The sequence below is a fragment of the Tetrahymena thermophila genome (genome assembly GCF_000189635.1).
Source record: "Tetrahymena thermophila SB210 genomic scaffold scf_8254487, whole genome shotgun sequence".
In the NCBI taxonomy this organism is placed as follows: Eukaryota; Ciliophora; class Oligohymenophorea; order Hymenostomatida; family Tetrahymenidae; genus Tetrahymena; species Tetrahymena thermophila.
In genome coordinates this window covers 173,570-188,176 of record NW_002476262.1, presented here as the reverse complement: position 1 = coordinate 188,176, position 14,607 = coordinate 173,570, and the positions used below count along the sequence as shown (strand labels likewise).

The 14,607-nt window shown below is 23.2% G+C and overlaps 4 protein-coding genes across 4 annotated transcripts; all 4 read right to left on the bottom strand. All coding sequences in view use genetic code 6, as the record gives it.

Moving 5' to 3' along the window:
* Positions 1 to 97: 97 nt before the first annotated feature.
* TTHERM_00500830 (hypothetical protein) lies at positions 98 to 3,268 on the bottom strand (the record flags this gene model as incomplete). Its single annotated transcript, XM_001022242.2, has 1 exon — positions 98 to 3,268. Exon 1 carries the CDS (start codon positions 3,206 to 3,208, stop codon positions 98 to 100), a length of 3,111 nt encoding a protein of 1,036 aa, XP_001022242.1. The 5' UTR covers positions 3,209 to 3,268.
* Positions 3,269 to 4,337: 1,069 nt separating this feature from the next.
* On the bottom strand, positions 4,338 to 4,679 carry TTHERM_00500820 (hypothetical protein; the record flags this gene model as incomplete). Its single annotated transcript, XM_001022241.1, has 1 exon — positions 4,338 to 4,679. One exon carries the CDS (start codon positions 4,677 to 4,679, stop codon positions 4,338 to 4,340), a length of 342 nt encoding a protein of 113 aa, XP_001022241.1.
* A 342-nt stretch (positions 4,680 to 5,021) lies between these two features.
* On the bottom strand, positions 5,022 to 7,630 carry TTHERM_00500810 (ALG6, Alg8 glycosyltransferase family protein; the record flags this gene model as incomplete). Its single annotated transcript, XM_001022240.2, has 10 exons — positions 5,022 to 5,428; positions 5,488 to 5,851; positions 5,912 to 6,079; positions 6,137 to 6,505; positions 6,566 to 6,798; positions 6,876 to 7,060; positions 7,112 to 7,215; positions 7,272 to 7,382; positions 7,440 to 7,516; positions 7,567 to 7,630. 10 exons carry the CDS (start codon positions 7,628 to 7,630, stop codon positions 5,022 to 5,024), a joined length of 2,082 nt encoding a protein of 693 aa, XP_001022240.2.
* A 596-nt stretch (positions 7,631 to 8,226) lies between these two features.
* TTHERM_00500790 (hypothetical protein) lies at positions 8,227 to 13,527 on the bottom strand (the record flags this gene model as incomplete). The annotated part of the gene is made up of 14 exons (XM_001022238.2): positions 8,227 to 8,316; positions 8,375 to 8,485; positions 8,551 to 8,818; positions 8,876 to 9,063; positions 9,117 to 9,464; positions 9,517 to 9,758; positions 9,856 to 10,232; positions 10,428 to 10,846; positions 10,900 to 11,953; positions 12,019 to 12,437; positions 12,514 to 12,756; positions 12,891 to 13,079; positions 13,168 to 13,326; positions 13,441 to 13,527. The coding sequence occupies 14 exons, from the start codon at positions 13,525 to 13,527 to the stop codon at positions 8,227 to 8,229; spliced, it is 4,194 nt and encodes a 1,397-aa protein (XP_001022238.2).
* Between the last annotated feature and the right edge of the window lie 1,080 nt (positions 13,528 to 14,607).

Sequence of the window (14,607 nt, the reverse complement as noted above, 5' to 3'; positions counted from 1 at the left end):
TATATGTAGGAATTATGTTAATATTTTAAGATATATAAGGCAGTTTTTTTTTTACATTTATTTATCTACTCTTAATTTATGATAGTAAAAATATAAATCATATTTTGTTTGTTAATTTCATATTTTTGCCCTACATTAAAGGCAACTCAGCTTTTCTATTATATGGTATCTTAAACTAATACAAAGATGTTTCAATTTTTATAGGTTATTTAGTGTTTTATGTATATTTTAAAATAATTTATTTAATGTTATCAATATTTTTTGTATTTTTTAGTTCATCCAAAAAGCTGTTTAACTTGTTGTAATCATTTATTTTGTATAAATCGTCTTCTACTAAAAATTTTTACCAAAGATATCTACTTTAGCTAACTAATTTTCTGTATTTCTATGTAAATTATGCTTATATAGGTTTCAAGTATACTTTACTGTTATTTAGCTTTTCTTCAGATTATCTTTCCTTTGAATCGTTATTATAATTAGTTGGAACTGTTTAGGGTAGAATCTCACCTAAACCAACTGTCTAAGATCTTATCTTTTAGCCTTAACCCTTTCTTTCTGTTAATAATGTATTTTGATTAAATTTGTTTTCAGGTTTTAAAGATTTGATATCTATTTATAAATCATGATGATCATTTTATTTGTTTTTGTTTGTTTGAGTTCCGCTAAAAGTCAAATTAGGCTTATATAGGTAATTTAGATTAATTATATCTCCTAAACTGATTTTCTTTTTATTTTTAGAGGAGTTAAACAAACTCTTATTAAATAAATTGTAAGGCTGCTTTTAGTCGAGACTTGTATTTCTAAATATATAATCTTACTCAGAATTGATTCTACCGTTGTTTCTAGGTTGTTGGATATATGAATAGTCTAATTCTGAATTCGTTGTGTATAATTTACTCTCTGTTAACTATTTTTTATCAGCTTCGTAATTTAAAATTGATTCATTATTTTATTTTGGAGTCTCAGTATTGTTAATATTTGCATAAAAATTTGATGGATTCTAATTATTACTATACTATGAAACTTTTGATGAGTTCAGTTAACTCTCATTAACTTTATTAGAATTTATATTTATTGATTGTAACTTATTATTTTAGCTATTCTTTTATTACTAAATTTAAGAAGTATTGTACCCAATCATTCTATATGGAGTTACTGAAGAATTCTTGTCATAGACACTTTCATTTTATCTAGAAGGAGATATCTGATGAGCTTTTGAAAGTGCAATTTGATGCAAATCTAAAACATGAGGAGTTTAAATGTTATGATCAAGATTTAAATTTTATTTATTTTATTTTTCTGCTGAGAATTCTCTGGAAGATTAGTTTTTTATAGGAGGGGTTTAACTAGAATAAACCACACTCCTTGAAGTATTTTAGCTTTATTACTTATTGTGGTTTGTAATTTATAAATTTTAGCTTTGATTAGAGTTTTAATTTTATGATTAAAGTACTTTTTATTCGCTTTTCTTTTTCAGTTAACTGTGCAAAAATCTTTATTTTCCTTCATAAAAAGAAAAATTATCCTCATAAAAGTTTGATTAGCTTTATTTCTTTAAATTACTCTCAAACTCTCCTTATTATTAAAGCAACTCATCTTATAATTAAAATTTTTGATTAGCATTAAATTTTCCTTAGTTGCACATATAAAAATCTTCTATAATTTACTTGTTTTTAATTTCATTCTGCTGATCTTATTTATAAGAAATATTTTTTTCTGCCTCGCTAATTTGCTATTCTTACTGTTATTAAACAACAGACTTGCTAGTTATACCGTAAGGTTAGTTTTTTATGAATTTTTTTTATTACTCTTTTTTGTATCGAAGTAGCTTTTGAAAATATTTAAAGGCATTAGAATTAGATTTCTCTGCTTATCGGTAAGCAGCTTTTAGAGAAGAAGAGTCTTAATCTATTTCATTATTTTATCTTTCGAGAAGTTTATTCATTTATTTGAGTTTTTTTTAAATAATTTTATTCTCAATCTCGTTTAAACAGATTTATCCATTAGAAATTTATTATTTTTTAGAATCAGGAGAATGACTGCTGCTATTATTCAGCTATTTAGAGCCTTCTTCCATAAATTATTTACTATGGTAAAGCTATTCTAAATTATCAGCACTTCCTTTCTCATCTTCATCAATTTAATTCTCTTCTATTTTTTATGATTCGCTCATAGATCTTTATTACTTAGTAAATTTTATTCTTACTTTTCCTCCTTTCATATATGTTGCATATGCTTCATTGTTTTCTATATTTGTTTGTTAAATCATATTTTCAATAGATTCTGTTACTTAATTTTTGGAAGCAGATTATATTATTTCTCTATTGAAATTATCTAAAGCATCTTTGAACATAACAGAATACTCCTCAGTCCTTTAATCTTGAGCAAAGATACGCCCTAGTTTAGTAACCAAACTCTGACAAATATCATTCAGTCTCTAAAAATTCCACTCACACCACATCTTAAAATTAGTTTTGAGGTTTTTCTTAATATACCTACTGTATACATATTTAACTTAGTTGAATTCTTTAAAGAATAACTGAGGGAGATAAGAAATTTAGTTGAGGGATTTAACTTGACAAAATTTAAAATCTTAACCTTTTGTAATTTGTAAGAAAATTGCATTTATAAAGAAGCAAAATATTTCAATATCATAAAATTAGCACCAATTACAGCTGATGTCAAATAAAAATTTTTAGAATACTTCAATGCTTATCGAATATTCACTGTAAAAAAAGGATTTATGTTCTTTTAAATTCTCTAATAATTTAGCAAAATTAGTAATAGAAAAAGAAGCGCCCATTTATAGTTCGTTTATGCTATCATAGTGATATTTTAAATCGAATGGCTTCATGCCATTTTAATCAAGTTAGTGTTATTAGACATTTAATAAAGTTAATTCTCTATTCCAATCATTTAGTGCAGAAACTATTGCTTTTTCAATTTAAAATGTCTCTATTAAAGCCTTTTGTATCCTAAGATTAAGTTCTATAAATTAAAAAAACTTTATCTAAATATCATTTGATTGCTTTTAATAAATGGCTGCTAAGAATTTTTTAGTAGTTTCTTAAAAAAGAGGATGATAAAAGAGCATCAGAGTGTTAGCATTTATTTCTTCATTCAAATTCTGTTCTTCAACAGGATTTTTAATTTTTGTTTTATCATTTAAGTCTTCGTTTTAAACTTTATAGAGACTACTATGTCTCATTAATATTTAATAAATTAAATTTTTTTGGTCTTTTAAATATCCTTTCTATATATAGTTAAATATAAATTAATCAATAAGATACTTTAATAATGTTTATTTATTTTTTATTAACTTATTATATTATCCAATTAAACAATTAGTTTGTTTTTGTATATTTTTTATTTATTTATTTTCTTTCCACTTTATGACGAACTTCTATTTAAAACTTCTAAATCATTATTAACCATTAGTTTAATAAAATACTTACTACTTGAATGATTTCTTAATTTAGATTATTGTAAAATTTTTGCAGTAAAGATTTATTTCAAAATTTTTCTCAATGATAAATTTAAAATAATTTTTTAAATTTCAATCTAAAATATCAATGAAATTTATAACTAAAAGCTATTTTTAATTGAATTAATGTGCTAAATTTTACATTTTTTTAATGTATTTTTATTTGAAATTGCTTATTTTTAAATTTAATATATTTTTTTAATTTTATACTAGCTTCACTTAAAATATTTTTATTTAAATTTCCATTTTATAATGAATAAAAATCTTACCTTCACATTTTTATTAATTGATTTAGAATTAAATTGGCTAATCTAAAAGATTAAGAATGTTTAATTAATTTTCTTTTGGTTAATTTAATTATTAATAAAATCATAATAATCTATTCCATAATTAACTGCTAAGTGATTCGAATATTTTTTAGTTTAAAAAATTAAATTTTAATTAAGGTTAAAAAATTGGTAGGTAGATGATTAAGATAGATAAGTAGATGAGATTAATTAAGTTTTGAATTAAAATATCTTTTTTGATTAAATATCTGCTATCATAAAATTAATTAATATATTATATTTAAAAATTAAATTTAATATATGCATATGAGTGAAGGAATTAATTATTATTTAATATGTTTGTTTGTTTAGGTTTTACAAATTTTAAATAAACTTATATTCTGCTTCAAAGAAAAGTGATTCGTAACTAACTAAGAAATACCTATGATTAATCAATTATTTTTTAATTGTTTGATAGTCTTTTTAAAATAAATTTATATGAATAGATTTATTTTGGTTATTATTTTAGCTGTCATAAACATTATTGATATAATTTAGGCAATTAATTTCTAATTTATGGTGAACATTCAGTTATAGTTATTAAGGTTTTTGAAGGTCAATAAATATTATTCATTAAGTTTTTATTTAAATAAGTCAGAGCATTCGACAATTCCATTGTAGCCTTTAATATCGCAGCATTCTTCGGTTTTGTATTTAACATACTTGACTCTTAAAGAGAGATTAGTCAATTCTTATCTCAAAAAAACATCTCTCTAATTTCTACATTACACATAATCATCTATTTGTTATGGATGCTTTTAATTACATATATCTACAAAATTTTAGGTTAATTCATAAAGCTGGCCCCCTAGCTTTTATACATCACTTTCAACCTGCTTTTCAAATTGAGTCAAAAAGTTTTGGTCCATTTAGATTATTCCCTTAAATAAGTTTATTTGCTTTGATATTTGATATATCTTTGGAAATTCTCCTATTTTTTACTATTAAATTGTTATGTAATTATCAAATCGAAATTTCTTGATTTATATTTAAATCAGCTCTTCAAACTTCGCTTATATAAAAGCTAGATATATTTAGGTAATCTATTAAATTCTATTTTAAAGTTACGTACAAAAAAATATAAAGAGAGAGACATTTTCATATACCTTAAACATAAAAGCTTAAATACTATTTCAATAATGATAGCTTTATTTAGTAATTAAACATAAAATATTTAATACCATATTAATTTTTTATTGAGATAATTTCTATCAATCTAATTTTTATTTCTTTTTTTAACTACGCTAGTAAGAGTGTAGCATTAACAAATTAGTTTAAATGAAGACATAAGCAAATAGACCAAACCCTAATACAGCATAGATCAGAGAAAAAAGATATGGGTAATTGGTAGGAGGCTTAACATATTTTTCAGCTATAATTGCTATGATAGATAAAATATAGATTGCTTTACGGAAAATAGATTTGTAAAATAAATCAGTCAAAGATATCAATTTAACTATTAAAGGAATATCCTTTTCTTATTCCAAGATTTTTTTCTATGTTGTTTAATCAGTAACTTTGCTGTCTGATATAAGTGTGCACTAATCAGTTAAGTTCTTTTTTATAACTCCTTATATTTCTAAGTACTTCAAAGTTTTTCTAACAAAAAAGTGGTGAACTAAATAAATAAATAATAAATAAATGTTTGATAAGTTTCTTAGTTAATTTGTAATTTACCTATTGTTAAAACAAACCAGCAGAGAGTTTATTTATCTTCTCTTAGCAAGGGATAAAGAGTTAAGCAGCTAATTGTTACAAAATCTAAATAATAGATATTCATATATCTGATGCACAAAACATATAAGACTAATGGAATCAAAATAGTCTTTTCATGTACATGATATGAGAAGAAAAAGAAACTCATAGAAATATTGAAAAGAGCTAATTTTAAATATTTATATTTTGGTCTCAAAAATACAACATAAATGCTAGGGAGACAAGCAACCAATGTGAAGGCTATTGACATTAGAATTATCACTTTTTGATCAAATATCTGAGTCCATTTAATAAAAATATTAGAAAAACACCAAAAGTTTGCTACCTTAGATTAATATTTTTAAATATCAAATTAGGAATTAACCTTTCAAATTTAAATATTTACTTTTAATTAATAGAGCCCTCTATGAACAGGGAATATAGCAGAGACCAGAGAAGTGAGCAAGTACTTATCAGTTATCCATGGAAGTATCATTAATACAAAAGTAGCAATAACTCCAAATCCTACTAAAGCAATTCGTAAGATAAAAAATAAAGAAGCTCCAAAATTGTACTTTTATATAAAAATGATTAAAATAGAACTTATTTTGCATTAAAAAAATAAAATTACTTTGTTTGTTTTAATGCTTCTAAAACCAGAATCTACAGCTAGATATCCGAGAATATAAAAAAAGAAACCTAAGGAATAATACAAACCCATCTGTTTGAAATTAAGAGCAAGGGTAAATAATATTCCTCCGATCACTACACTTCCTTAGGAGCAGAAATAAACAGACCACAATACAAGCCCATGCATGAAGCTATTATATTGGAAGTGAGCATGATCAATAAGAATGAATGGAGGGCAAAGCAAGGCTAGAAGGTAAAAAAGAGAGCGAAGAGTAAAGCTATACTTATTGAATTCAATTTTAGTAACATAGTATAAACTTGTGAAGAAAAATAATATGTCACTAATCAAGACTGTCATTCTCATGTAGATCTAAAAAATATTATTTAAGATAATTATATTAAATTTATTTTAAAATGTATTCTTTTATACTTTATGGTTGGGTTCTTCATAACCTCTACTGTGATATAATTCTACAGATTTTGGGTCAAATTAATGACTGATATATCCAAAAATGTAGCTGACATATGCACTGAGAGGAGGATAATCTATTCTCCAATAAGTCAAATCATTGTTTAATGTTTCAACATACCATTAGCTTGGAGGAGTATGAAGAGTTAATTCCATCCAGTGTCTCTAAGCTTCATAGTCACCATATGTGGGAGCTTATTCATAATTAATTGATCTTAAAATTAAATTTCTCTCAGATAAATAAGTCTTATTAAAAATTCTTTGTTGTTACCATCTTTGTATCCTGAGTATGGTCCAATTCCTGCTAAAATTCTAATGAAAGATGCAAATAGAATTATAAAAATAATTGTAGAAGTTGATCCTAAAATTGAATAGAGAGTATGGACCAAACTAAAAATTGTTTCTTTTTTACTCTTATCTCCTATTTATATATTTTTCTTTCCATATTCAGCAATCCTATTCAAATATATTTAATCTAAATAAAAGTCTTATTGATAATAATTTTACAATTTAATGATATCAGCGACTGTCATCTTAGGTGTATAAGTTTTGTTAGTATAATAATCAATTTCTTTATAGCTGTCATGGTTAAAAAGAGCAAGTTATCCAGGCTTTTCATAAATTAATTTTAAATTTTTTTCAAAAACAAAATTAATGCTGCAATTACAGTAAGATTGAACTTTATTAGAGGCTATGAAAATGGGTAACTTTATTCTAATTTTATTTCTGCATGAGCGACGCTATCTTTCTTGTTTTCAGAATTTATTTAGAAGCTAAACTGTTGTTAGATTTTATTTATTTTTTGTTAATATTTATTTTTTAAGCATAATATTACCTAGACTTCTACTCCTTTTTAAGATTCTTTCCATTGTACATCATACTCTTATAAAACGGTGTCTATTTCTTTGCGTTCTTATAAAAATTAATAAAACTAAGATAGCTATTAAATAGTTTTTAGTTACCTCTCATTAAACGCGTATTTGTTATTTTTTGAGATTACGTTTCTCCACTTTCTTATTATGACATTTCTCAATTACTTTTATTTTTCAAAAAGAAAGATATGTTTCTAAATTATTGTGAATAAATTTTAATAGCTTTTTGATCAATTTGCTGATTAGAAAATTTTACTGATATTTATCCCTTATTGGAAAGCTTATATTATTATTACGCAACCAATCAACCAACAAAATAAACTACACTTGTAGAATTTATAATACAACATCAGAATTAATGTCATTTCTTTGTGTAATATTTTTACAAAAAAACAAAAATAAACTAATTCTACATAAAATTAAGAGCATATACGCTATGCTATATATCAAATTGAAATATTGATAGAAAAATAAATAAATAATTACATTTTGTTTGTTGGCTTACATTTACAACATATATCTCTAGAATTTATTTAAATAATTTAATTGTACAAAATTGTTTGAATTTATTTGAGAGATTTTTTATTAATTTAATTAATTAATTATCTTATTTTTAACTAAATAAACATTTATTTATTCCTAAATATTTTTGTGAAAGATTTAAAGTTGTTAATTAGAAAAAGAAAAAACTATTTATTTAAAATATTTTTTTATGTTCATAATTATGATAATGATGATTATTTTCATCATTCAAAATTACTACTAGTTTGGCCAATTTGCTTGATTTAATTTTTTACTAAATACTCCATCAAAGTTTATAGAATTCAATTTAACTTAAACCTGTTTGTTTATTGAAAATATTTTTTTAGCATTTTTAATAAATTAAAATTTAGCTTACAAATCCTTTTTAATTATTCATAGAAGGCATATGAATATTTGGTAGATTTTATCCTTTATCTATTTACTAAGGGATTCCATCTAATCTCTCTCTTTCTTCTATTGTTACCTCCTAATTTTTATTACATGTAATAAAAAAACTTAATTATTTACATTTAAAACAAAATATTAAAATACTCTTCCATCTAGATAAAGTAAAGTAGGTAGTTTCTTTAAGACAGCAGCTCTATATCCAGGTCTTCTAGAAAAGGCATTACCATTTAATTCAAGTTCTTTTAAATATGTCAATTCTGATAATTTTTCAATGTCAGGAATATCATTGATTCTATTTGAATTAGCAAAAAGATGCTACAACTTATAAAGTCTTTATATATTGTTAAAATTTTTAAGACCGTTATCATCTATCTTCAAGCATTTGATCGGATTAGATCCTATAAACGACATTCTTATTTTTAATTTTATAAAAATTATTAAATAAAGGCATTAAATGTATCAAAATTACGGATCAAATTGACGAACTTTATTATGATTTACATCTAATTCACGAAGTGACTTTAATTGCTCAAGGCAATCTATTTTATAAATTTCATTTCTATATGCCTTTAATATCTTCAACTCTCTGAGCAAACAAAATTACAAACCATGAAACTCTTTAAGGTTGTTATTACTTATATCTAAGATTTCTAAATTCTATAAATTTTAAAAATAAATTTTCATTAATTTAAAATTTGTTGATTATTTACTTAACAACCATTCAGAGCTTTTTTTACATTAGCATCTGTTACAGAGGCTAGAGTCTCAATTTTATTAGAATTTAAAATAAGTATTTTCAAATTAGGCAGATATCCAAGCATACGAGTTGATTAAAATAGGTTTGCAGATAAATTAAGCTCTGTTAAATTAGGGAAGCTATGATGAGTAAATACTTCATCAAAATCTCTTAATTTGCAGTTGGAAAGATCTAACTCAGTTATTTCCTAAGCTGATTATCCATACAAACGAGACATTAATATTTCTTCTGTCAACCTACCAGTAAACAAATCTTTTGCAAGCTATTACTCACTAGCTTCTATTGATATACCATCAAGGACCTAATAAAAAAATTGTTTCTTAATAAAATAAATGTGTAAAGTGCTTGTTTACCTTAAGCTTTTTGATAATGAATAGAGTGTATATACGATAATTGGGGTCTCTGGAGAAAGGGTTTCCAGATAAATCTAATATAATTAACTTTTGCAATCCTTTAAGATTAGTAATTTCTTTAGACTCAGTTATTGAGTTATTACCTAAATATAATTCCATCAAATTTTTTAATTCAGGGAAATCCTCTAAAGATTCTATCATATTGTCTTCCAACGATAGTTGCATTAAATTTGAGAGATGAGCTAATATTTTTAGTTAAATAAAATAAAATATTAGATTCTATTAATGAAATTTAACAAAAATGAAATAAATTTTAAAGCTCAATAAATAAAAAAATACCTAATCCTGAAATTTAATTGATTTTATTCTTTCCAAGCTCCATTTTTTTGAGATAAATTAAGTTTTCTAACCCAGTAATTTTAGTAATTTTATTTTTTTCGAAGCTTAATTCTTCTAAAAGCTTGCAGTTACTCAAACCTTCTATTTTTTCAATGAGATTATGACTAAAATTTGCTTATCTCAAATTAACCAGTTAATCTAAACCTTTTATTCCTCTTAATTTCAAATGAGATAAGTTTATTATTTCTATAGTTTCTTTCCAGTTTGGTTCGAGTTAAGATAACGATCTGCTTTGTATAATCTTTCCATATTCTTTTATCATATCATCACTTATTTCTGTTATAATCTTTTCTTTATTTCTTTATATACTCTCCTTACTATAAACATATACAAATAAGGTTTAATTTAATTTAGCTTTGAAAATTTTTGTTAATTAAAAGAATTTTTAATTTTCTAAAAATTTAAGTTTAATGATTTTTATATCGTGAAAATAAATTATTATAAAATTCAAAATCTTAATTGGATTCTTCTTTTTTTAAAGAAAAAATTGCTGAATAGTGAAATTATATTACTTAATTAATTTGTTATCTAAGTAAACAAGTTAAGGAAGTATTTAAACGATATCGTTCACAATATCTTTTTTCTCACTAAATGGATTAAATATAACCTTTAAATCTACCAAATTGATGTTGCTTTAAAGCTATGTAATTTCTTTGATATCAGCAATATCGTTATGAGAAACATCAAATATTTCTAATTTTTCTAAGCTACTAAGTCCACTCAATGAAGTAATTTAATTATGATTTAAATCTAAAGTTGAGAGATGAGGGTAGTAATCTAAGTTTTTGATCTCAAGTATTTTATTATATGAAAGGATGAGAGTTTAAAGATTTTTCAGTTGTGGGAAAATGCATATTTCACTTATTTTCATGTTAGATAAGTTAACGAATAGAATTTCTTCAGGATTTTTTTGATATTGTTCAAGAACCATCTTAAATAATATGAAAAAAAATAAATCAATGATAAAATAAAAAAATAATTTACATCCTAAGTAATTTCTTATTCGACTGCTTCCTATAATAAGTTAGGGTTAAGTTCGTATAAGAAAGATCTTGAAAGACAATATTTAAAATAATTCAGTAAAGTTATCTTTATTAATGATATATCTGCTCTATCTAGATCTTAAGCTTTTATTTCCAAATTAGGATGTTTTAAGTCTTCTATATTTTCAAATTGGTAATTATTTATCTCTTCACAGAGTGTATTATATATATTATTTAATTCTCCTTTGTAAATATGAATGTTTTTAGGAGAAATAAATTCATCTTCAGGATTATCTAGGATACCTATTTGATCTCCAAAATCAGAAATCTTATTTTAATTTTCATTTGCAAGAATATAATTGAACTCTACAAGATACTCTGGCAATACAAGATTGTTATCGATCACAAACCATAACTTATGCTTTGGGTCGTTTTCTTTTACTCTATAGATAGTATTTTCTTCAGAAAAAAGTTTAGAATCAATAGGAGCATTTCTAAAAATATCGCTTGGAGCAACATCTGGGTCAAAAAATGGAGTTTTATTATCAGAAACACTTTTAATCATTAAAACTTTGCAAATCAATAGCATTCCAGGAGGATATATGGTAAGACTATCTTAAAAGCGACGTTTAATGAATGCTTTTTTGAATTTTTCGTGATTACGCTTATTCTTAAGGAAACTCATTAGACGAGCACTATCGGCACCTAGTATACTATTTACAAGTGGTGTGTATCCACATAAACCTAATTGCTTGCATTCATTATAAGGACGAAAGCCCTCTTCTAAAACGTGGTATATCTCCTATGGAGTATTTGGATCTACTCCATAAAATAAGTACTCCAAACTCTTTTTGTAGTTTGAGTTGCTAACATCAACTAAACTTTCCATTTTTTCTTCAAACTTATTTCTGAGGAATCTATTATGAATTCTCACAACTCTTTTTATTTGTAAATCCTAAATTCCATACCCAATCATGTCTTCCTTGTGGAATCTTGATTTTATCAAATCCTCACAACTAATATACCACTTTTCATTACTTTTACCTTCTTCCAATCTTTATGTTAAAAAATAATTTAAATAATTTGTTAATCTCATAAAGAAAGTAAGTTATTGGAATACCTGATATTTCCACCAGTTTCGAGCTCTGTAATAAGTTTATGAATACAAATTGAAGAATTTTCGTATAATTTTTTTTTCATTGACTCGTATACTTCCTCGACATGAGTAATTTCTTCAATTTTATCTGTATACATTGTTTTGTAATCTTAAAATTCAGACCCTTTAGAATTTAAACTTTACATTTAGTTAATTTTTAATTAAAGATTTGCAATATCTTCATTAAGAGAGTCAAGCTTAATTTTTCTTGCTTTACGAATAAGTTTTCCTAGAGTAGAAAAGCTTCTCTACATTGTTTTAATACGCATATTATAATACATTTTTTTTTTCATGAAGGTTGCTTCAGCAAAGCTCTTTGCTTCATCAGATATAAACAAAGTATCAAGCTTTGTAATGTTTCTTAGATGATAAAGAACATAAGTCTAAATAGATTATCAAAAAATAATTTAGTTTAGTTAATTAGATATATAATGAAGCAAGTATTTATAATAAATATACCTAATAGTTACAGAGATTACATATTGGATTCTCTCCAAAATGAGGATCGTAAAAGCTTAAAATTTTTAAATTAGGCAATCTATTTAAATTTAATGCTTCCTTGAAAGAACATATTTTATTTCCTGATATATTCAAGTCATTCAAATTTTGCAATTTATCTAAAGATATTCTGATTTCTTCAATTTGATTTCCTGCAATCCATAACTGTTTTAGCTTTTCTAGAGATTGTAAATTTTGCAAAGACTAGTTTTATTATATACATTTATGATGATTTATTTTATTTATAACCAAAATTGAAATTGCAAATATGATAATATTTTATTTTTTTGAATAATTTCAAATTTATTTTAATGAATCTAATTGATATAATGAATTACATCTATTCTATTATTACAAAGCCATAATATCTCTAAATTTACAAGATTATCTAAACCTTATATCTATTTTATATTATTGTTAGATAAATGAAGTCTAACCAAATTGACATTATTCTAAAGTCCATCTATTTTTGAAATATGGTTCTCGTCAAGCCACAAATTTTCTAATAATTGCAATTCTTCTAATCCCTAAATACATAGAAAAAAGAAAATTAGAATCATAGTAAATAGCTTACTGAAATTGAATTCGCTTTATATTTTAAGATATATTTTTTACTTCAATTTAATAAAGGTTCACATTAATTAATGTTAAGGTTTTAAGATTTTTAAAATGTGAAATGCAATTCATCCTATCTAATTCTTCTAATACTAATTCAACTGATTCAACCTTTCCTGGATTATTCATAATCTTATCGCTAAACCCATTCATAGTTTTCTAATTTAAATGCAAATAAAAATGTCTTTACAATAATTAGCAATTTTATATTAATTTCTTAAAATAAATCTAAAATAAATTGAAAAAATTCATTTAAAAATGCTAATTTATTACTATTAAATCTAGTCTCTTTTGATTTTCTGAATTCTACTATTTTTTTTTGAGCGGAGATAGAGGCTCAGAAGGCTATTTATTATCCATTTTTGAAGTTCTATTTTGGTTTAACTAATAAAATTTATTATTTTAATGTTCGCTTGCACTCTAAATATTTGAATAGGCTATCCCTTTTGACTAATTGATTGAATCGCTATGACTTCACAGCTTGATTGTATTCTTAATTAGTTAAGAACTAATAAATCTTTTGATAAATTGAATATATTAAATATATAGTATACTTCGTTATTTTTTCTTTACTTTTTAATTTTTTTACTATTAATTAAGTGAAAATATAATTCTGAAAATTAAGTAATAAAATATTGAAAATTAAAAATGTTTAATTTTTCAAAAAAATTAATAAACAAAAACAATTCAAACATTTCTATTAGTTTAAAATAATCAATAAATTCTAAATTTTTGATACAATTTGAATTAATAAATTATTTTTTATAAGTTAATATTTAATATAAATTATAATATTATTTAATAATTTTAAATAAATAAAATCTACTAAACAAATTTGCTTTTTATCATAAATTAATAAATTAATTTTTAAAATTTTAATTAATTTACTTTTTTTCTAAATTTTAAAAATGGCTTTTTTATCTGTAAAATGGTTTTATTATTTTTTATTTATTAGTAAAAATATTATTAATTATTTATAACATAGAATAAATTTTTAAAAATAAAATAAATATTTTTTTTAATAGCTTAAATAAAATTTCTTAAAATATTTATAAAAAAATAAAATAGCTAATTTATGAAATCAATTTTATTTATTATATTTAATACTAAAAAAAAAAAAAATTTTTTTAATATTCTGAATTATTGGTGATTTTAAAGAGGTTAAATTAATTTATAAGAAACTCTAATAGAAGGTTCAAATTTCTATGCTAATAATTGATATTTCGAATTTTAATGACTAACATTTCAAATTCTAAACTAATAATCAATATTTTAATTACTAGTCAATTAAAAATTGCTTGGTGGGTTAAGTTACTATCAACCAAGCAGCTTAATTTTACCAATTATTATCACCAAAAATTATTATTTTAAATTTGTAAGCCTTACAAATTAAATATATCTTAATTTATCTGATAACCATCAAAATATAAGTTAAACATT